General features: G+C 41.6%; 1 protein-coding gene across 2 annotated transcripts in view; it reads left to right on the forward strand.

The window, feature by feature from the left end:
• ankdd1a (ankyrin repeat and death domain containing 1A) overlaps positions 1-25,117 on the forward strand; it is a 139,586-nt gene that overhangs the window by 76,118 nt on the left and 38,351 nt on the right. For both annotated transcript variants that reach the window (XM_051920232.1, XM_051920231.1), the window contains exons 6-8: positions 3,686-3,784; positions 9,005-9,103; positions 9,469-9,567. In XM_051920232.1, the coding sequence (XP_051776192.1) occupies positions 3,686-3,784; positions 9,005-9,103; positions 9,469-9,567 (297 nt within the window). The remainder of the gene's footprint in view (positions 1-3,685; positions 3,785-9,004; positions 9,104-9,468; positions 9,568-25,117) is intronic.

Below are 25,117 nucleotides of genomic sequence, written 5' to 3' on the forward strand. Positions count from 1 at the left end.
GGCAGAGTGCTGAACTATAGTACCTGACAGTGTGATAAGAGTATGGGATCTGAGGCGTTCTGGTAAAATCTACGTAATAAACAGTATAAAAGGGGAAAATAGGATCACGTTATGACTCCAACCAAACAATACAGTACAGTAGTGCAATTCATGAAATGCCTTTTAAAATAGCTATACCAAACAAACCATTAAAATCCACATGATATTCTCCAACTAATTAATTGTAAGCCATAAATCAATCAAGTAGTATTTAGTTTATATTGTGCCATTAACAGCACCCACCAAAGTTAAGAAAATTCCATACCAGTATCATAAATAAACTCACTTTTTTTTTTTTTTTTTTTTCTTTTTTAACTATTAGTGTCTCTGTTATCTTCTGTCTTCATTAACTAAGTTAGATCAGACCTGTCCTTGGTTGTAAAGTGCAATAGATTTTATACTGCTGGCCCAAACCCTTCTATAAACTGTATCCTAAGTTGCCATGCCAGTCAAAGACACACAATGTATTGTTATGCCCTAAGCTTAACTTTTTCTTGTAATTGAGTCTATTATTTTGTAGTTTACTCCAAACCACCGGCGTGACATGGTGGTTCAAGTAGTTACTGCTTCCACCTTGCAGTTAAAGGGAACTTGAGTTTGGTACTGAAGTGCTATTTGGAGTCAGCATGTTCTTTCCCAGTCTGCAAATGTACTCTGATATTGTTAGACATCCCAGATACTTGTGTCAGATCATACTTCATCTCTAAGTTTTAAAAGTGTGAATGAATGTGTGTCTTGCAGTCTCTGAGATGGACTGAATTCACTCCCAGGGTGGTTCTCACCCAATATTTTAAGTGACCAAGAGGATTCAGAAGATGGATGGCCAGATTTATGATATAATTGACCACCCATATGGTTTGTTATACAGGTTGTAAAATAAAGATACACCATGTGACATAAGTTTTAAAGGAAATTTACCCTACACTATACTCATTTCAGGTTACACTCCCCATCAGACTCTTCCTGGGTCAAAATAGATAGATAGATAGATAGATAGATAGATAGATAGATAGATAGATAGATAGATAGATAGATAGATAGATAGATAGATAGATAGATAGATAGATAGATAGATAGATAGATAGATAGATAGATAGATAGATAGATACTTTATTAATCCCGATGGGAAATTCACATTCTTCAGCAGCAGCATACTGATACAATAAATAATATTAAATTAAAGAATGATAATAATACAGGTGAAAAAAAAAAAAATCATTTGCTCAACCAAAGCTGAACTATGCTGCCTTAACACTAGAATTACCAGAGTCTATGAAAAAACTCGTAGATCCGGCCCACCTTAAAACCGTTCTCACCTCTCTTTTGTCTTCTAAATGTGCCGATTAAGATGAGCAGCAAAAAGCCGGCTATTCCATCCCCCACCATCGCAAAACGTTCACTAAGTTTTCCCAACTCATGCCTTGTTTGATTATCTGGGAGTGACTGAACTGGAGTTTTAGAGTGGAAATAATAGATCGTTATTTGGAACACACGCATTTCATGTGTGTTCCGTTTCTCCAGTTATCTGTGTAAACACATTGTTAAAACAGAAACTTTTTCATATTTTAGTAATAAATGTTAAAAAATGTAGGCATAAACTATAGAATGTGTGAAGCCTGACGGCCAAACATCCAATAAACACTTTCACAAAAGGTTCAAGGCTGTAACAACACCTTCCGTGGCGTAACGCTGAGATTTGCTGACTCACAGCACGGCTGCCCTGCCGCGCTGTAGAGACCCGAGTTCGATTCCCCACTGGGGAGGAAGTGATTTTTTTTTTCTTTGTAGCCTCAAACGGTCATAAAATTTATAAATTGGTAGGCACTGTAAATCGTTAAGGTTAAAATGTCGATCACGGTTATTTCTGTTGATTAATTCATGCTTTTTTACTTAGAGTCAGAACAGGAGCTTATTCAGCTTCTGATCTGACTCTAAGTAACAGCGCCAGTATAAATCACACCCGATCTGACGCTGTTCATTTTCAAATAATATTGCATTACTTCGACGATGTTTTCTGATTGGTACTATTCGCGTCATAAAATGATTTCTTCAAAACGTCACATATATTTGTTTTGAGATAATGAATAGACCTGCAAATTACAGGTGCTTGTTCAGTGTAATAGGAACCATAGCACAGAGAGGTATGTACACTGCAACAAGTACACATGTCGTAAATGTAGGAAGGGCGCTCCTTGGGTGAGCTATAGCGCATCCTTATGTGAAAACAGCAGTGTCAGATGGGGTAGGGAAGGATCCTGAATGCGACTGAGAGAAAAGTGAATAAAAAAAAACAAAAACAAAGCTAACCTTTACAAATATCATAAATTAGTGGGGAGTGTCTGATGATTGCATGTAGCGCTGAAGTTACTGCTCTTTACTATGCTTTCCTCTGCATGTCCTGGAGTACAAAAGAAACCGCATACAGCAACACGTGGGGACTGGCAAGATTGGGGGAAAAACAACACGCGGTCGTATGTATCGTGATACATTGCAGAGCTATTGCGCGTCTTTTATGTGAAAACAGCAGTGTCAGATGGGGTAGGAAAGGATCCTGAATGCGACTGAGAGAAAAGTGAATAAAAAAAAACAAAAACAAAGCTAACCTTTACAAATATCATAAATTAGTGGGGAGTGTCTGATGATTGCATGTAGCGCTGAAGTTACTGCTCTTTACTATGCTTTCCTCTGCATGTCCTGGAGTACAAAAGAAACAGCATACAGCAACACGTGGGGACTGGCAAGATTGGGGGAAAAACAACACGCGGTCATATGTATCGTGATACATTGCAGAGCTATAGCGCGTCTTTTATGTGAAAACAGCAGTGTCAGATGGGGTAGGGAAGGATCCTGAATGCGACTGAGAGAAAAGTGAATAAAAAAAAACAAAAACAAAGCTAACCTTTACAAATATCATAAATTACACCGGCTGTTACAGACTGAAATCAAATGTATCTTTTTATTCTAAAATAGTAAAAATAAGAGCAGTTCACTTCTCAAAAGGGAGTTGAGCAGGATCGAACCAGTCAGCAACTGATACTGTTGTGCCACGGGGCCGTCGTAGTAAATGAGTGTCAATGTCGCACACTAAGGCGGCTTTTTTTTCTGCAGTTATATTTTTGAATAAAAGCGCACTTGTTCTGTTATATTTGTACATTTCGTGAAAGAGTTTCTTTGATATTTGAACTTCAGGCTTCATACATTATATAGTTTATGCCTACATTTTGTCATTTACTACTAGAATATGAAAAACGTTTCTGTTTTAAAAATGTGTTTACACAGATTACTGTAGAAACGGAACACACATGAAAGTCGGTGGGGGGATGGAATAGTCGGCTGTTTGCAGCTTGTCTTTATCTGCACATTTAGAGGACAAAGGACGCTGGTGGAGAGGTGCGAACGGATTTAAGAAGCGATTTAAGGTGGGACGGATCTACGAGTTTTTTCGTAGGCTCTGGTAACTCTAGTGATAATTGTATCAGGACTTGTTTATTTTGGGGTTATAAATATATTACACTATACATACCAAATATTTAAAGCCTGACAAAAAGTTAGATGAAACTGGAACAGGAGTCATGATTCTTTGCAATACATTTTTGTTCAGCTTTACATGTCTTACCTTTGCTTTGATTTTTTTTTCTTTCTGTAGAAGGACATGTCTGCTCTACATTATGCTGCACTTAATGGACATGAAGAAATAACAAAAATACTTATTGACCGGGGAATTAACATTGATGCAGTTAATAGTGTAAGTCTTTGTATTTGGATTTGTGTGCTAAATTAAAGATCCCAATAAAGTGTACTATTAAACTGAGGTAAGTATCTTTGCTTTCTAAGAATGTGACTTGTTTTGTGACACACAAAAATATTATTCTTCATTACCATTTATTGATATTTCCTATGTGTTTATCTTCATACAGTAGTGAAAAATTAAGCATGCATCACTTGAATTCTCAGGTTTTGAATATTAAAATGTATCACATAATCATCTAGTTCTCACAAAGTTCAAAATTTATTAACTGTAACCTTAGCCAGCCCCCAAAATACTGTGATGTTCTCAAGTTAGATAAATATGCCTGCTCACTAGAAACCAATACCACATCATTACTTTTACTTCCTTTAATCATAAAGTTTCAGACCTCAGCTTTACCATCCTTGACATTGTAAGGCCACACCCCAGTCAGGATAACTTTGATAATCTGTTGTTACATATTAAATAAGTTACACCCTATTAGTGTAAATGAGTCACTTGATTGAACATGCTTCATGTGATATAACCCTTAGCCTAGGTTTGTTTTCTGTTGCCATTTCCATTCAGATAGTCGCTGGGCTGTATGATAGACACGTAGTGGGTGAGGTAATACTGTTTTTTAATTCTATTTTAATACTGTTTTTTAATTCTTGGTCCATACTTATTACTGTTAGATATACGTGACAGTGTCTCTTTGATTTTATTTCAGCCTCTCACAAGTACTTTAGTCCTTAGTCCCTTAACACATAATTTTTACATATGGACTAGGTAAGCTGCATTTCCCATTAAGTAGTCGCTTGAGTATATATATTATCGTTCTAATTTATGTTGACCTTTTATTTATTTTTTTATTCTTATTGTATCCTTATACAGTTCTCGTTTCTGGGGAACTAAATTATGGTAGATCTACTTCTGTGAGCACATGATCTTGTATAATAGGTAGTGCATTATGTTTGAGTTGTATGGTTTGATGTACATTTTATTTGTTAGTGTGTGATTATATTATTTTTTTTCAAGTTTCCCTCTTTGTTACTGTGCCCTGAAGAAGAGGTGAATCCTCGAAATGTGTCAGCCAAATCTTCACATACCTTTGAATCTCAGGAATTCAGTTATATTTTTATGATATAATTTCTATTGTTGTGGTCTGATTAGCTTCCTTTGTGTCTGACATTTTTTATGTTTGTGCTTTATAGTGATCTTTCAGGTCGCATTAATCTTGTGTAATATGTTAACTCTCGACTGAGCATTTTCATTGGAATGTACTTGTTTTTTTTCACGTGATTATCATTATATACAGTACTGTGCAAATGTTTTAGGCAGGTATGAAAAAATGCTGTAAACAAAGAATGCTTTCAGAAATATAAATGATTGTTTATTATCAATTTACAAAATGCAAAGTGAGCGAACAAAAGAAAAATCTAAATCAAATCAATATTTGGTGTTACTACCTTTTGCCTTCAAAACAGCATCAATTCTTATAGGTACACTTGCACAAAGTCAGGAATTTTGTATGGTTATAGTCGGGTGTATGATCAACCAATTATACCAAACAGGTGCTAATGATCATCAATGTCACACGTAGGTTGAAACACAGTCATTAACTGAAACAGAAACAGCTGTGTAGGAGGCTTAAAACTGGGTGAGGAACAGCCAAACTCTGCTACCAAGTTGAGGTTGTGAAAGACAGTTTCATGTCATGGCAAGATTGAGCACAGCAACAAGACACAAGGTAGTTATACTGCATCAGCAAGGTCTCTCCCAGACAAAGATTTCAAAGCAGACTGGGGTTTCAAGATGTGCTGTTCAAGCTCTTTTGAAGAAGCGCAAAGAAACGGGCAACGTTGAGGATCGTAGACGCAGTGGTCGGCCAAGGAAACTTAGTGCAGCAGATGAAAGACACATCAAGCTTATTACCGTTCGAAATCGGAAGATGTCCAGCAGTGCCATCAGCTCAGAACTGGCAGAAACCAGTCTGGCCAGAACTGGTCTTCATGGAAGAGTTGTAGCCAAAAAGCCATACCTCCGATGTGGAAACAAGGCCAAGCGACTCAAGTATGCACGAAAACATAGGAACTGGGGTGCAGAAAAATGGCAGCAGGTGCTCTGGACTGATGAGACAAAATTTCAAATATTTAGCTTTAGCAGAAGGCAGTTTGTTCGTCGAAGGGCTGGAGAACGGTACAATAATGAGTGTCTGCAGGCAACATTGAAGCATGGTGGAGGTTCCTTGAACTTTTGGGGCTGCATTTCTGCAAATGGAGTTGGAGATTTGGTCAGGATTAATGGTGTTGAGAAATGTTGAGAAATACAGGCAGATACTTATCCATCATGCAGTACCATCAGGGAGGCATATGATTGGCCCCAAATTTATTCTGCAGCAGGACAATGACCCCAAACATACAGCCAGAGTCATTAAGAACTATCTTCAGCGTAAAGAAGAACAAGAAGTCCTGGAAGTGATGGTATGGCCCCCACAGAGCCCTGATCTCAACATCATCGAGTGTGTCTGGGATTACATGAAGAGACAGAAGGATGTGAGGAAGCCTACATCCACAGAAGATCTGTGGTTAGTTCTCCAAGATGTTTAGAACAACCTACCAGCCGAGTTACTTCAAAAACTGTGTGCAAGTGTACCTAGAAGAACTGATGCTGTTTTGAAGGCAAGGGGTGGTCACACCAAATATTGATTTGATTTAGATTTCTCTTTTGTTCATTCACTGCATTTTGTTGATTGATGAAAATAAATGATTAACACTTCCATTTTTGAAAGCATTCTTTGTTTACAGCATTTTTTCACACCTGCTTAAAACTTTTGCACAGTACTGTATATCTTTTCTTTGTTGTTTTTACATTGTCGTTGTAAACTGAATTACATATATTAATTATATTTCTCAATTGTTTCACTTAATTTCATTGTTTGTTTAAAGCATAATATATTATTCTAGTGTGTACTTGCCCAGTGTTGTTATCTTAGCTTGCAAACAAATAAAGTGGAACCTTGGTTCACGACCATAATTCGTTCCAAAACTCTGGTCGTAAACCAATTTGGTTGTGAAACGAAGCAATTTCCTCCATAGGATTGTATGTAAATACAATTAATCTGTTCCAGACCATATAAACTGTATGTAAATATATATTTTTTTTTAGTTTTTAAGCACAAATATAGTTAATTAAACCATAGAATGCACAGCATAATAGTAAACTAAATGTAAAAACATTGAATAACACTGAGAAAACCTTGAACAACAGAGAAAACTAACATTGCAAGAGTTCGCGCTATACTGTAGCCTTATGACCCAATCGCTGTAAACACTTTTTTTTTTTAATGAGTTTTAAGCACAGGGAAAAAAAGGAACATTTGAACAAATCCAAACTTTATTTAAAAACCAACCATAAGCAACCAAGAAAGTAACATTGCAGGAGTTCACGCTAATAGCCTTACAACCCGATCGCTGTAAACACTCTTTTTAAATGAATTTTAAGCACAGGGGAAAAAAAGGAACATTTGAACAAATCCGAACTTTATTTAAAAGCCAACCATAACCAACCAAGAAAGTAACATTGCAGGAGTTCATGCTAATAGCCTTACAACCCGATCGCTGTGTAAACTTTTTTTTTAATGAGTTTTAAGCACAGGGAAAAAAATGAACATTTGAAAAATCTGTAATTTAATAAACCACCAAGAACAGTAACATTGCAACAAATCACGCTACGAACCACTCGCTGTAAACACTTTTTTTAATGAGTTTTAAGCACAGAAAAAAGTGAACATCTGAAAAAAGAGAAAAGTAACATTGCAACAATTCACGCTACGAACCGAAAAATGAACATTTGAAAAATCCGTAATACAAAAACTAACCATAAACCACCAAGAAAACTAACCTTGCATGAGTCGAGTTCTGGCATGAAGTGAGCAGGAACTGGGTGGAGGTCAATCCAGCCTCGTCGCAGTTGAAGACTTGTTGCGGGATATAGCCTTCGTTCTCCACTAATTTTGTGAAATTTTTCACAATTCTTTCGCAGCTTCAGCGTCGGAACTAGCAGCCTCTCCATGCCTTACCACACTATGAATGCCACTTCTCTTGCGAAACATTTCAAACCATCCTCTACTGGCTTTAAATTCCTCACTTTCGCCACTCGTAGAAGGATAGTTTTGCAGCACATCGCCATGAATCTTCCTGGCTTTCTCATAACATCGCCTCGCTTACGCTATCCCCAGCAAGTTGCTTCTCGTTCAGCCACACTAGCAACAGTTTTTCCACCTCTTCCAGCACTTGAGGCCTCTGCCTGGTTAACGCTGTACCTCCTTTTGCAACATCAGCTGCTTTAATAGATTCTTTCTGCTTTAGTATAGTTGAAAACGTAGATTTTGACTTCTTGTACTTGGCGGCAAGATCAGTAACACGAACGCCACGCTCATACTTTTCAATAATTTCTTTCTTTACTTCGATTTCAATTTTCTGCAAAATTTTCTTCTCACCACTCTTCATTTGCTTAGAAGCCATGGTTAACTGACAAAGCACATGAAATACTGTAGAGCACAAAGAGTTCACAGGTAAAGCACGCACGTCTGACTGAGAACAATGAACAGGGAGAGGCTGAACACGTGCTTAAATACAGTAATCGGCGTGTACGAACCGGAAGGGAAATGAAATAGAACACAAAGAGTTCACAGCAAAATCACGTGCAAGCACGCACGTCTGACCGAGAACAATGCAACACGTGCAGAAATCATCGGCGCACACAAACCGAAAGGGAAACTGGCTTGTTCGTATACCAAGTGTGTGGTCGTGAACCGAGGCAAAAGTTTGGTGAACTTTTTGATCGTAAACCGATTTGTACGTGTACCGAGATGTTCGTGAACCGAGGTTTCACTGCACTTAAAAGATTTTACTTTATTTATTTAACACAAAATAGCCCAACAAGGCTGAAAACTTGTAATATTTTGTTTGTTACCTAATGCTGGATTTGTCTAAATTTAGGATTTAGTGGGGACTAGATGATTATTTGATATGTCCAATATTTAAAAACACAGATTGTTCACATGATTGTTATTTCCAGTCCTGTGCATTTCTACTAAACAAGTCGGCAGGATTCTGTGTTGTTGAGAAAAGAGCACGTTTCATCGCTGTAGTAACATTATATTACATCTTAACAATGTGGAGATTAGCTTCTTGAAATAGGATTGCTTCAAAATCTTTTTTTTCCTTTCTACAGCAGCATGCCACAGCAACTCACATATCTGTGCTGAACAATTTTCCGGGGATGGTTAAACTGCTAATTGATGCAGAATGTGACCTTGATATAACTGACAATGTAAGCTTTCAGTCATTTTTGTTAATCATATTTAAATGTACATAATGAAAATAACAATAAACAAAGCAAACAATGGTTAAATATAAATTATTATAAACATTTATAAAAGTTTTAATGCAAATGATTACCTTTTTACATGCATATATAAATACCTTGCCTAGACATTATAAGAGTTAAGAGTCCAAGCATTCACAAAAGGAGTTGTAAGAAAATGCTTTAGCAAAGAGACTTTATTGTCTTCTGTTTAAGCATACAGATGTCCAAGCAACTATTAGGTAATACACAGATGAACCATTTTTGATCTCTCCTTTAGAATTACTTGCAGCCCTAAATAATATCTTCAGATGATTTTGTTCTTTTCACAGCGGCAACAGACAGCACTGCATATAGCAGCTGAGAATGGCAGACACGAAATTGCAGAGGTTATACTCATAGCTGGCATCAACTTGAAGCTAGTTGATAAGGTAATTGTAAGAAATGTAAAATTTAAAAGAAAATGTATGAAAGAAAATATTTTACTTGGTTATTGTGTTTCATTGAGTTTCATTTCCTCTTAACGCTAGAATTACAAAAGCCTATGAAAAAACTTGTAAATCAGGCCCACTTTAAATCCCTTCACACCTCTCCGTCAGCATCTTTTGTCTTGTAAATGTGCTGATCAAGAGAAGCAGCAAGCAGCCTGCTATACCATCCCCCACCGCCACAGAAAGGGCAAAAAGTTCTCCCAACTTGAGCCTTGATTATCTTGGAGTGAAGTTTTAGAGGGGAAATAATAGATTGTTATTTGGAACACATGCAACGTTTTTCATGTTTTAATAATAAATGACAAAATGTCAACATGAACTGTATAATGTATGGAGGCTGAAGTCCAAATACAAATAAACACTTTCACAAAAGGTGCAAGTACAATAATACAACAGCTTCTGTGGTGCAGCTGTAAGAACTGCTGACTTGTAATCCAGAGGTCACGAGTTCAAAATCAGCTCCCGTGCAAATTTTCCTTTTTGTGTAGTGAGCTGCTCTTATTGTTAATATTATACAATAAAAGCATACATTTGATTTGTGTCTGTAACAGCCGGTGTAAATTTATAGTACTTGTAAAAGTTAGCATTTTATTTTCACTTTTATTCTCTCAGTCATGATCACGATACAACCCCTGACCCCCCTAGAGATCTGGTGCTGTTAGTTTTTATTTGAAACTGGGAATAACTGTAGATGTGAGTGGTATTTTGAGACAATGGAACTGGAAATTCTGTGATCTGGAGGGATAAAAGCTGACACACAAATGCTGGTAAATCTGCCTTATTCGTATCTTATTGTCACTTGAATTTTTTTTTTCAGTTTTATTGAGTGCTCCTGCTTGCACTGAATGATCTCACACCTTCTGGTGCATCATGTCAATGCAACAACCGGGAGAAAAAAGAAAGAGACAAATATATGTGACATTTTGAAGAAATCACGCTCTCCCTCCCCTGTTCCTGATCTGACCCTAACTAACAGCACCAACATACATTTACACCCGATCTGATGCTGTTCGTTTTCAGATAATATTGCATTAGTGCGATGATGTTTTCTGATTAGTATTATTCAGGTCATAAAATGATTTATTCAAAATGTCACATATATTTGTGAAAGTCAAAATTGCAAACAGTATTCCAGATGTGGTCTCACAGTTGCTTTTATACAGCTTACCAAATAATAAAGTAAGCAGAACCTGAAACAAGTATCTATATGTATTTTAAATGCAAATTAAAGAAAAAATAATCCACTCTATATTTTAAATAAAGTAAAAGCAATTATTATACAGTATAATGAAGTATTGTGCATAAAACAAAAACTTTTACAAGAAGTAAACACAATGCAGTCAACATATAGAAAAATAGAATCTTCCCAAAAGTGTAATACAACAAAATTTGCAAACAGAACAAAAAAAATTAATGTTCTACATAGGCCATTGGACCACACAAAAGATATGAAGTGAATATATTGTAAATACTGTACAAAAACAAATACAAAATACAATAAAATTATATATACAAAGGCAGTATAATCATACAGCAAACAATAGAAACAATAATAGAAAGAATAATAAACAGTGTCAGCCAGCTGGAAAAAGAACTATCAGTCCTAGTTGTTTACAATAATTATCAAAAAATATATATCATGAAGCCTAGATAGGCATAACATAAGAAGGAGTGTCACTGAATTCAGAACCTATTTATATGATGCAAGGTGTATAGATCTGGCCAATGCGTTTCAAGGAAGAACCTCTTCTTCAGGGCACAACAAACTGATAATGAACTTAATTAAGAAATATAAATATACTAGCCAACCCGTGGCATAGCATACGCAGCATAATTATGTATTGATGGGTGAACACTTCCTGAAAGACAAAGTTGTCCAAATGGGGTGGGTTTGAGGATACAACTGTGAGTGAATGAAAAGGTGGAACTCTGGAGAGAGCAACATACAATTGTCCTGACTGAAAACTGGGGTTGGCAGATACAGGCATATCATTTTGAAAGTGTGTCCCTGTGCCTTATAGATTGGCCTTTGCAATGACAATTAAACAGGAAATTGTCTGAGTGTAAACGTAAAAGGCAAATTTGACTCCGATGGGGTCAGGGATTCTCTCTGTCTTGCGTCTGTGTGTGTGTGTGTGTTTGTGTGTGTGTGTGTGTGTGTCTGTCTCTCTCTCTCTCTCTCGTGCGTGCCTGTGTGCTGTAAGTGAATGAAAAGATGGAACTCTGGAGAGAGCAACATACAATTGTCCATGACTGAAAACTGGTTTTGTCAGATACAGGCATATCTTTTTGAAAGTTTGTCCCTGCGCCTTATTAATTGTCATCGCAAAGGCTAATCTAACAGGAAATTGTCTGCATGTAAAAGTAAAAGGCAAATTTGAATCTGATGAGATCAGGGAAATCTGGGGAATAAGGACAGTTTGTGAGGTAGCAGCTGCGATTGTTTTACACTCTAGTACATTGCGGTGAATGCTGAGAACAGTCAATCTAGTGCCTTTACAGAGACTTCTTGCTGGCATGAGGTTTCTGAGAAGCATGACGACTGAACCAATTTTAAATTTGACTTTATGCAGAGGCATGCCAGTGGGAGTAATGGCTGCCCGGCGGGTCATGGGAATAACGCCGCCGAATTGCCAGTCGGCATCGTTTATGGTTGGAACTACGACGGTATGTGATCTTCTTCAAACCTCCGACTTTCGTTCTTGATTAATGAAATTCTTGGCAAATGCTTTCGCTGTCGCGCGAATTGTTGGCTCTGTAGTGCATGTGCCATGGTCTGCTGCTTAGTGAATTGTTGGTGGGCGGGGCTCGGTCTTGCGTGCGTCTTGCTTGCCATGGACTTTGTGAATTATATATATAGATATTAAAAAATACACCGAATAAGTAAACAAATACCATATGTGTTATTGTGATACTTTCCTCTACCTACCCTTCACCTATTTTCTTCAGTTATAAGTTTACTCATCAAATTCGTAACCAGGTTGGTATACTGTCGCACTTTGAGATTACCATACACATACATAGATATATGCATGCACACAGATCCTAACCACAGAAGTACTGTATGAAAGATGTATACACATGCATGTTATTCCCTAGCACTTAAACTCACACAAGTACCGTATGAATAACACGTGCACAGTCTGCTTTCCCTATACACGAAGAGACTAATTATTATGGGCACGAACAACGTATGGTGTCTTAGATAAAACGCTGACCTAAATATTACCTTTGGTCTCCAGGAACATATTCAAACATACAAAGGCTCAACATCCCTGCCTATAGGCCATTTATTAACCAGTGAATATCTTACTTTAACGCACTGTTCATTATTGGACAGAGCTCTAAGTCCTTAGCTCAATAAACCTTGCAGCTTGGATCATATAGCACTTCTACTGCTCCAGGTGCTCTTAATAAAAAATTACCTTATTACTTCAATCACTTAGATATGAAGACACAGTATAGAAAGTTAAAAGCAACATGGTATTTATTAAAGAGTAATAGTACCAGTAAAGAAAAGCATAAAAGAAAATGTGAATAGCAAAGACTGGATATATATAATCTTTAGAAAAATCTTGCGAAAAGTTAAAGATGTCAAAGATGAATGTCCCAGGGTGGCATTGATCTAGTTTTACACGAGATGCTTTAGTTGATGATCAGATGAAGGCAGCCGCACATTGCTGGTGCCTTCTTCTGACATTGCTCTTCTGTTATCGCTGTTTTCTCTTCTGATGTCGCACTCAGACAAGGTATATTTATTATAAAATTCCATGGGGGTTTCGCAACATGTGATTGTTACATACTCGGATTGGCTGCCTTTTGATGTTTTAAGAATCTCCTGTCTCAAGCTGTAAACTGGTTTGGCCATTTCTAGTCCCATGACATCTCCTTCTGTTCGCAGGTTGTAAAGTAATTGGATACATCTTGAACCATCGACATGTCTTTCTTTCAAAGGCTGTAAACCAATTTAGTCCTGGTGCCCATCTCTTCACAGATGATAAAATCATCAATACAGCCTGAGGCATCTCCTGAATTCCTGCTCAGTTCAAACAGATGTTAATATAATTGATACTGGTATAATTCAGGAAAACGGAATACTTTGATGTTAAGCCGCCTATGCAAGTGTCCTGTATTTTTCATCTTGTTTTGTCTTGAGCAAAATATCATCAAAATATAGACAAAAATTTGCAGACTTTGCACACCACAACCCCATATGACTATGAACCACAAACACCCATTTGAAATACCTTTATATAGCGACAGAGACTAATAAAAGTAGATCCACCAATCATCCATCAATTAATTGACCAAAAATGAAAGCAATATGAACAATAAAAATAATAATAAGCACGTCAGAAAGAAGCTATTTAGGAAAAGGTGAAGCTCACCTCACCAATATATAAATAAGTAAATATATAAGAAAATCAACGGAGGGGCTTGCAACTAGCTGGAAGAAAATACAAGAATGCAAAATCGATAAAATAGAGCTAAAAAGACAGGATACATTATAAAGTGGAAGCAATGAAAACTTCTGTATCTCGCACACTCCACATAACACAGCATCTATCTGACTGGAAATGAAAACAAGAGGATGTAGACACTCGTGGTGTATCACAGAAACACGGCCAGTCAAATGACTCATTAAGACCAATGTGGTGTAAAGTCTTTAATGGAAAAATTTAGTGTGCTTCCCTGCGTAGCAACAGATTGTCAAAATTACCCCAAAGGGTGTGTGGTTTTACTATTTTGAGAACAGTAAATTAAACTTCAGGTCAGAGACTTTGTGATTTGTGGTAATGAAATTTCAAGATACAGGATGCTTCATAGATTTGGTCCTAATGTTACTTTTATGTTCTGCAATATAATAAATAGAGCATAGGGTTTTACCTACGTATAGCAAGAGACAGGGACAAAACAACAGATAAATGACACCTTTTGAAATGCAGGTAGATCTATGTGTAAGGATGATGTCACCCTGTGGGGTAGTAAACTACCTTTTAAAACATTTGTGCAACAACTACAATTTAAAAAGGGATAACTTCCCAGAGTAATATGCTTAGAAGCTGTAGTAGAAAGACTAGTGATCACAGCATGCAAATAAGTCACAAGGTAATTCCGAAGTTTCTGACCACGAGAGAAGGCAGAGTGAGGTAGATCAGACAAACTAGGGTGTATTCTTAATATAGCCAATGTTTCAACATGACACATCTAATATGATAGTAGGAATATACTGTATAAGATTACACACTATCCTATTAGTAGACGAAGATTTCTTCTATGATGTAAGTAATCTCTATTAGTGTGAAAAGCATTTTTGAATGCCATCTTGACAGTAAAAGTAGAGTTAAGTGATAGTGGTACGCAGACATACATTTACGAGCAGCTAATACTGCTCGCTTTCCAAAGAAACTGCGCCGAAATATCCAGCGAGGTGACAGAGACGCTCTGCAGCCTTTGCTTACTTTGGCAGCCTGAGAAGCTGAGCTGGCCGAAATGCAAGAGCAGCGATTGGAAGCAGAAATGAGGGAAACGTGGCAGTGTTAGCACAAGGCAAAACACTAACCCCACCAGTCATGCGATACCATCCATTCTGCTCATGAACGTCCGATCGCTAGACAACAAGCTGGATTACATAAAGCTGCAGCGGCCCAATCAGTGGGAAATGAGAGACTGTTGCATCTTTATTTTCACTGAGACATGGCTCCAGGAACACATTGGAGACTCAGCCATCCAGCTAGACAGACTGACCATGTTCCGAATGGAGAGAGATGCCTCTTTGTCTGGTAAGACCTGCGGGGGCGGGGCTGTGTCTTTATGTGGAAAAAGAGTGGTGTACACATGCTGCTGCAGTCGTGCAACACTGTTCCCCACTGATAAAGGTTTTATCGGTAAGGTGCCGGCCTTTCTATCTGCCGAGGGAGTACAGCTGCGTGCCGGTGGTTGCTGTCTACCTCCCGCCTAGCGCAAATGCTTAACCAGATGCTAGCGGAACTCTACGAGACCATCAGCAAACTGCAAATGACACACCCCGAGGCATTTTTCATTATTGCTGGAGACTTGAAGTAATTTCTCCCAAAATTCTTCCAGAATGTGAACTTTGCTACTAGAGGGGGAAGCTGTCTGGACAATGTTTACATGAGCGATTCTGATGCCTACAAGGCCCTCCCCCTCCCCCACCTCGGCTACTCAGACCATATCAGTGTGTTTATGGTTCCTGCAAGTCCCTGCTGAAGTGCACTAAACCAGCCCGCAAAAACATCAGAGTGTGGCAGGTTGGTGCTGTTTCAGCTCTCCAAGACTGCTTCGAATTGACAGACTGGGGCATTTTCAGGGAGGCTGCTATGGATGGTGACTCCATCAATCTGGAGGAGTACACAGACTCTGTGACGGGCTACATCTCCAAATGCATGGAGGATGTTACTGTTACCAAGGATGTTACCACAAGAGCCAACCAAAAGCCCTGGATGACGAGAGAAGTGCACAAGCTGCTGAAGATCAGAAATGCAGCCTTCAGATCTGGAGACAAGGCCGCCCTCAGGGTGGCCAGAGCCAACCTGTCTCACGCTATGAGGAAAGCTAAGTGGGCCTACGTGCAGAGGATTAACAAACACTTCAGCAGCACCAGAGACACACGTCATATGTGGCAGGGCGTTCAGACAATTACAAACTACAAGCCCAACCCACACATCAGCGATGGTGATACCTCCCTACCAGATGAGCTGAACAACTTCTTCGCATGGTTTGAGGCGCAGAACAAAGAGCCTGCGAGAAAGCAACACCTCCCTCCACTGACCAGGTATTCTGTCTCTCCACAACTGACGTGAGGAGGACTCTATCCAGAGTCGGTCCACGCAAGGCTGCAGGACCTGACAACATACCTGGCCGTGTGCTCAAAGAATTCACCAGTCAACTGGCTGGTGTCCTCACAGACATCTTCAACACGTCTCTGAGCCAGTCGTCAGTCCCAGCATGCTTCAAGTTGACCACCATCATACCAGTGCCGAAGAAGTCATCCGTGACATGCTTGAATGACTACCGACCAGTTGCACTCACACCAGTCATCATGAAGTGCTTTGTAAGGTCAGTCATGTCACACATAAAAGACTAATTTCACTGCCTCCCTTGACTCTCTTTAGTTTCTCTTCAACTCTCCCTGACACATCTGGATAAAAAGGACACATGTCAGGATGCTATTCATAGACTTTAGCTCAGCCTTCAACAAAATCATCCCTCAAAAGCTGGTTATAAAACTGAGCAGGTTGGGCCTGGACACTACCCTCTGCAATTGGATCCTGGACTTCTTGACAGAGAGGCCCCAGTCAGTTTGGATGGGCTGCAACACTTCCAGCATCATCACACTGAGCACTGGAGCGCTGCAGGGCTGCGTGCTTAGTCCACTGCTGTTCACCCTGCTGACTCACAACTGCACAGCCACGCACAACACCAACCACATCATCAAGTTTGCGGATGATATGATGGTGCTGGAACTGATAAGCAGGGATGATGAAACAGCATATAGAGTTGAGGTGGAACAGCTGTCCGCATGGTGTGAAGACAACAATCTATCTCTCAATGACGACAAGACAAAGGAGATAATTGTGGATTTCAGAAAATGACATCCTGCCCACATCCCACTCAACATCAACGGTTTAGTTGTGGAGGCTGTTAGGAGTACCAAGTTCCTCGGTGTGCACATAACTGAGGAACTTACGTGGACGCATAACATCTCATCACTAATCAAGAAAGCCCAGCAGAGACTACACTTCCTGAGGCAGCTGAAGCAAGCAAGTCTTCCCCCTTCCATCCTCACCATGTTCTACAGAGGTACCATTGAGAGTGTTCTGACCAGCTGCATCACTGTCTGGTATGGCAACTGCAACATATCTGACCATAAGTGCCTGCAAAGGATAGTGAAGACAGCAGAGAACATTATTGGAGTGCCTCTCCCTTCACTACAAGACATATTTTACAGATGCAGTGTCTGCAAGGCCTGCAGCATTGTGCAGAACCCCTTACACCGCTCACGTGGACTTTTCACACTTCTGCCATCCAAGAGAAGATACTGCAGCATCAGAGCCAGATCTACCAGGCTGCAGGATAGTTTTTACCCCCAAGCTGTCAGACTTCTTAACACCATGCTGCCCCCTGGGATCTTCCACACTGCCTCAACCACCTCTAAAAACAGAACTTTTATACATGCGAGCCACTTTCCTGCAAAGACTAGTGTGCATTTAGAAAAGAACTGAAAATCTCATACTGACCTTTAAATATTTTGCACACTGCACTTTGACATTCTTTGATATCCTTCTGCTGTGAAACATTCTGACCTGTAATTGTTTACACATGTCTTAAACAACTATTATCATACACTGATAATCTCTGTATTACCTATATTTATTTATTTATTATATTTCATATTTATTGACTATATTAATGTATCTAGATTACATAATACCATACATTGCATCAATGTTCATATTGCTTACTACACGTCAATATTGTAACGGCCGACCCCTTTTACCCAGCCGGCAGCTACACTCCCAAGACCTGTGGCTTGGATAATTGACTGAGAAATAATCTTACTATCAAGCCGTACTTCTTACCAATTAAACTTTTCCCCCACAATCGACGGTGAAAAATATAAGCACACAAAAACAAGATGTAAAATTTAAACGGGTTATATGTATTAAGTAAAATAAGACATGCAAAAAATAGAAACATATAAATATCCCTTCACCCCAGCAATAACAAGACACCACCAAATATATATATATATATACAACAAAAACCCTCCCTTGTCCCTGTAACAAATAAACACACAACACGAATAACAACAATGAATGATAAACTGAAAATAAATGAGAACGTGAGTCCGGTAATAAAGAAACTGTCCTGAAAGCGGATGACTTAATTAGTGAAATTGCGTTGTTTGATTCTCTCCGGAAAAAATGGAACAGCCTCACCGTGAATCCTCGTGTGTGTGGTGGATGATTAAGTCCTACCCCGGGGTCTCTCGTGGTGAGGTCCTTGAAGTAAATCCGGCAGATGGAAAAACAAACTGGATGGATAAGCGCGATATGGAAAACAACAGGTACAGTGTGGTCGTGATTGTGAAAAAAAATCTCCTTCTCTCCTTTCCTTCTCCTCCTGCTGGCTTAAATAATCCTGTGACGGCTGGGATTGATTGATTGTAAACAGGTGTTTTCCAGGTTTGTGGCTGTGGTCTCCTTCCATCATCCGTCCCCCTTTACGGGGACGGCATTAACTGGTACACAAACAGTAAACGGGACAATGAAACGAGACGCACTCAGAACTGACATTTAACACTAACTATGTGGCCCCGCTACATCCCCCCCCCCCCAACCTTGGACAAGGGAGGGCCGAAGTACGGCTTGAGATTGGCCACATGGATTGTGTCTATCTTGGAGTCAGTGCCGATACCCCTTTGAAACAGGAAGTTGACTGGACCTGTTTGAGATATGATTTTGGCTGGACCTAACCATTTAGGCACTAGCTTGGCGGAGAACCTTTTGCTGGCATCCGAGAGATGGTGAGCTCTAATCCAGACCAAATCTCCCGGCTGAAAGTGCGCTTCCTTACGCCGGGCATTATATAACTTGGCATGTCTGGATGTCGAACTCGCCAACCTCTGTTGGATTCTCTGCCGTAATTCCTCCATTTTAAATAAGTTATTGTAGCTGGTGGTTTCTGGACTAGGGGCTCTGGGAAGGAGTCGGTCAAGCGGGCCCTTTAGCTGTCTGCCCAGCGCAACCAAAGCAGGCGACTCACCTGTGGCTTCATGCACAGCGGTGTTCAGGGCAAACCGGAGCTCGGGGAGCCATTTATCCCAATCCTGATGGCGTTCACCCACATAGGAGGCGATCATGTTCTTCAGGGTCCGGTTCACTCGCTCTGTCATGTTGGCCTGGGGATGGTAAGCTGTCGTCAGGGTTTTCTTCACTCCCCAGGCTGTATAAAGTTCATCTAATACAGAGCTCGTGAACTGCGGACCCCGGTCTGAGACGATGTTCTTCGGCACCCCCCAGCGGGTGAAGATTTCATTCTTCAGGGTGGAGCAGATCTTGTTAGTTTTTGCGTCCGTTAAGGCAAACAGCTCCACCCACTTTGAAAAATAATCACTCACCACCATCAGGACGGTCTTCCTCGAGCTGGTAACAGGAAATGGCCCCATCAGGTCGACTCCCAAAGTCTCCCCCGGTCCATCCGCGATTGTCGATTGTAGAAATCTTGCCGGTTTACCAGGTGGGTTTTTGAGCTGCTGGCAGGTGATGCACTTCTTCACGTGGTGGCAAACGTCTTTCCGGACAGACGGCCACCACGCAACCCCCAGGATCTTTAATAAAGTTTTTGTCCTTCCAAGGTGACCACCTAAAGGACTGTCATGATAGTAAGTTAGGAAGTCTGGGATGAGCTCTTCCGGGACCACTAGTTGGTGTTGCAGACCCCCAAGGGATGTTGCAGTGGTCCTGTACAGAACCCCCTGGAGGTCCACGAAGTGTACCCGGTCGGTACGCTGCTGTTCCAGTCCCTCCCTGATGCTCTGGCAGAATGCACTGGTGGCTTGTGTTTGAGCCAGGTCTTCAAGGCTTCTTGGCAGAGGGAGGATCATCTTCTTTGCCTCTGCCAAACACACCATCCCCGGTGGCTCTGACACCCTGGACAGAGCATCAGGCACGATATTGCCACAGCCCTTCTGATAGGTCACCTTGAAAGTTAAGTTCTGGAGGCGTAGTACCCACCTGGTTAGACGGGAGGAGGTCTTCGGGTGATTAAATACCCAGGTCAGAGCGTGATGGTCGGTGTACACTTCAAATTCAACCCCCTCCAGATAGTGTCTCCATTTTTCCACAGCCCACACGACAGCCAAACACTCTTTCTCAGCTGTCAAATAATTGAGCTCGGCGCCGTGCAAGGCTCGAGAGGCGTAAGCGATGACATGTTCAGCCTGGTGGATTTTCTGAGTGAGCACGGCGCCAAGCCCCAGGTTGCTGGCATCTGTTTGTACCTGGAAAGTGAGCTGCGGATCTGGCTGGGCCAGAACGGGCGGCTCTTGAAGGTGGCTCTTTAGTTGCTCGACCGTGTCCTGGCATTCCGTTGTCCACTCCCATGGGACATCTTTTTTTCTTAAGTTTTTCTTAAGGAGCCGCTATATCAGCCATCCGGGGAATGAACTTGTGATACCACCCCACTAACCCAAGGAAACGTTGCAAAGATTTCAAATCCATGGGCGTGGGGTAGTCTCGGATGGCTAAGGTTTTCTCGGGGTCTACAGCGACCCCCTCAGATGAAAGAATGTGCCTGAGGAAGCGTATATGGGGTTGAATGAAGGTTCACTTCTTCGTGTTCAGCGTAAGGTGCGCTTGATGTAATCGTTGGAAGATGGTGTCCAGGTCCTGGAGATGTTGTTTAATAGAAGGGGAGTAAATAATGACGTCGTCGATGTGTACAAAGCAGATCTTGCCTATCAACCCCCTCAGGACTTGCTCCATGAGCCGCTGGAAGGTGGCCCCAGCATTTTTAAGCCCAAAAGGCATGACTTTGAACTGGAACAAGCCTTCAGGGGTGATGACTGCCGTCTTCTTCTTACTCCCCTCGTCCATCGGCACCTGCCAATAGCCACTGCGGAGGTCTAGTGTGCTGAAAACTGCAGCTCCATGCAGTGACTCAAGAATCTCATGAACCAGGGGCATGGGATATGCGTCCAGGCTCGTCTTCCCGTTAACCCCCCTGTAGTCCACGCAGAAACGATAGGTGTCATCCGTCTTCTTCACGAGGACCACAGGGGACTCCCAGGAGGAGGAAGATGGTTCGATTATTCCCTCGGCGAGCATTTGATCAAGATGTTCTTTAATTATGCCCTTTTTTAGTGGAGAAACACGGTAAGCTCGGTGCCTTATTGGAACTTCGTCCGAGGTGTGGATCACGTGGGTAACTCCACGGGCAACTCCTAATTTCTCAGTCCACACCTCGGCCCACTTCTTCAGCACCGGCCTCACCTCTTCGGGCTGTTCCTCCACAGAGGCTGCCACCGAGGTGCTTACGTCACTCCTCACTGCCGCGTAGAAGCCAATGAATTCGGAGTCCAGATCTTCTTTTGATTTATGTATGAAATCGCATACCCCTTCCCCTGGCACCGTATACCCCCTGGGACTGAGATGGATGGTCATCCTCATGGTGGTTAAAGAGTCCAGCCCAAGGAGTAACGGGACGGACAGTTGCCGGTCATCCAGGACATACGTATCCATTTCCCAGGTGGTGGAGAGTACACTGTACCTCAAGGGGACTTTGCCCAGGGCTCTGTGTTCACTCCCATCTGCCAATACAAATCGAACAGACGGGGCAGATGTTAAGTTGTCTGTCGGTCGGCTAATCTTCTTCCACATGCTTGAGCGGATTAAGGTGTGATGGCTCCCTGTATCCACCACCGCATCCACCTGCCACCCCCGCAGCTTCATTGGGACGATCAGGAGGGACGTACTCGCTTGCATGATGGCGAGATCGGCTTCCGACCGGCAAGGTTTGGTTCGCTGGGGTTTTAGGGGCTGTGTTTCTCGTGTACTGGCTTGTACCTTGTTCCAGTACGTTTTTGAGTTTCCCCAGTCCCGTTCCACCTGAGAGCCCACCTTCACCAGGTCTTCCACCGACCCCACAACCCCCCTGAGACCCCCAGCTAACCGCGGGTTACAGGCATTAAGGATGCGGCGGACCACCTCTTCTTCAGACATAGCCGGCCGCCACTTCAAACACAAAGCCCGATATTCATAGGCGAAGTCCCGGATGGATTGCGAAGGCAGTTGCACCATGGGTCGCAGCTTGTCCTCCAGTTCAGATTCATAGTCTTCCGGAAGAAAAGCCGCGAGGAAAGATCGACGAAAGGATCCCCAGTCTTTAATGTTCTTCTTGGCCGTCAGCCACCAGCTCCGCACCGGCCCCGAGAGGGATGCCCCTATCACCCCCATAAGCTCTTCTGGGGTTAAAGGGTTAACAGCCAGATACGCCTCCCCTTCTTCCACAAAGTTAAGGACATCATCGATGTTATAAGGGGCCCCCAACTTGGGAAAGGAAAGGCACACCCCAGGAACAGAGGGCCGATTGATGTATTCACCCCCCCCCACGAGACCCGTACAGCGTTGAATGACAGGGTGACTGACGTAACGTCTGGAGACTCCTTCGGACCTCCCCCTGAAGAGTTTCTTGCCAGCGTTGATCCCGCCTCTGGAGGCACAACACGATTTCCCGCCCCAGGAGTTGAACTTGCTCATTGAGATATTCTTTTACTTCCTCCTGGGAGCTGCTGATGCGAGCCCGCAAGGCATCTTCGCGCCCAAGCGCACTTTCAGCAACCTCGCGGACTTTCTCATCCAGCCGGGTCAGTTGTTGCGCTAGATCTTCCCACGGAGGCGAGACATCCTCCAGGCATTCCTCCTCAGGTCCATGGTGATCTTCAAGGTACAGCGACTGCAATGAATCCACCACCTCCTGCACCGCTGAACACGCTCTGACTGTGACGTGCCGCACCCCGGCTACTCCATCATCACACCGTGGCGAAGCAATGGTGTCGTCCTGCTCGGCACGCACTATAGACATGTTAAATGGGGAAATGTTTAAAGGCAGACAGTGATAGATATTTATCAAGATTCCTCAGAGAGGGCACCACTTTATGTAACGGCCGAACCCTTTTACCCAGCCGGCAGCTACACTCGGAGAGTGGAGTGGTGGCTCTGAGGCTAAGGATCTGCGCTGGTATCCGGAAGGTTGCCGGTTCGAATCCCCATCACTGCCAAAAGAGATCCTACTCTGCTGGGCCCTTGAGCAAGGCCCTTAACCTGTAATTGCTCCAGGGGTGCTGTATAATGGCTGACCCTGCGCTCTGACCCCAAGGGGTATGCAAAAAACTAACAAACACTGTTGTAAGTCGCTCTGGATAAGAGCGTCTGCTAAATGATGTAAATGTAAATGTACACTCCCAAGACCTGTGGCTTGGATAATTGACTGAGAAATAATCTTACTATCAAGCCGTACTTCTTACCAATTAAACTTTTCCCCCACAATCGACGGTGAAAAATATAAGCACACAAAAACAAGATGTAAAATTTAAACGGGTTATATGTATTAAGTAAAATAAGACATGCAAAAAATAGAAACATATAAATATCCCTTCACCCCAGCAATAACAAGACACCACCAAATATACAGTATATATATACAACAAAAACCCTCCCTTGTCCCTGTAACAAATAAACACACAACACGAATAACAACAATGAATGATAAACTGAAAATAAATGAGAACGTGAGTCCGGTAATAAAGAAACTGTCCTGAAAGCGGATGACTGAATTAGTGAAATTGCGTTGTTTGATTCTCTCCGGGAAAAAATGGAACAGCCTCACCGTGAATCCTCGTGTGTGTGTGGTGGATGATTAAGTCCTACCCCGGGGTCTCTCGTGGTGAGGTCCTTGAAGTAAATCCGGCAGATGGAAAAACAAACTGGATGGATAAGCGCGATATGGAAAACAACAGGTACAGTGTGGTCGTGATTGTAAAAAAAAATCTCCTTCTCTCCTCTCCTTTCCTTCTCCTCCTGCTGGCTTAAATAATCCTGTGACGGCTGGGATTGATTGATTGTAAACAGGTGTTTTCCAGGTTTGTGGCTGTGGTCTCCTTCCATCATCCGTCCCCCTTTACGGGGACGGCATTAACTGGTACACAAACAGTAAACGGGACAATGAAATGAGATGCACTCAGAACTGACATTTAACACTAACTATGTGGCCCCGCTACAATATTGCTGCTACTTCTTTGTCTTGTCTTGGTTGTTTTGCACAATGTCTCGTCTTGTTTGTGTTTTAATTTTAATTTAAAATTTTAATTCTATTTTTAATTTAATTTTAATTAAATTTTTTTATTTGCACTTCATGTTGTTAAACTGTGGACCCTTTGCAATTTCGTCTATCTGTATACTTGTATATGGTTGAGATGACAATAAAGTTCGCTTTGACTTTGACACAGGTTTTAGAGTATCCTCTGTGTAAAAGGGCGGTGTGGTGGCTCTGAGGTAGGGATCTGCACTGGTAATGGGGAGGTTGCTGGTTCAAATCCCATAAATGCCAAAAGTAACTCTACTTCATTGGGCCCTTGAGCAAGGCCCTGAACCTGAGTATGACGTTAATCTACATCCAGCCCAGCATGCAGGCCCTCCAACCTGCAGGGGATAACCCTTGGGGTTGGTGGCGGATTTGGCACTCCAGCCACCATAAAAAACTTGTTCCCTGCTGAAGTGTCACCCTTTGCATGGCTGTACTCCGGTCCTAATCTGGAAAAATAAAATCTTTACAAGTACCATAAATTTACACTGGCTGTTACAGACTCAAATCAAAAGTATGTTGTTATTCTATAATAGTAAGAATAAGAGCAGCTCACTACTCGAAAGGTCTGGGATTGAACCACGAACATTTCAATTACGAGTCA

Source organism: Erpetoichthys calabaricus, chromosome 17 (genome assembly GCF_900747795.2).
Source record: "Erpetoichthys calabaricus chromosome 17, fErpCal1.3, whole genome shotgun sequence".
Taxonomy (NCBI): Eukaryota; Metazoa; Chordata; class Cladistia; order Polypteriformes; family Polypteridae; genus Erpetoichthys; species Erpetoichthys calabaricus.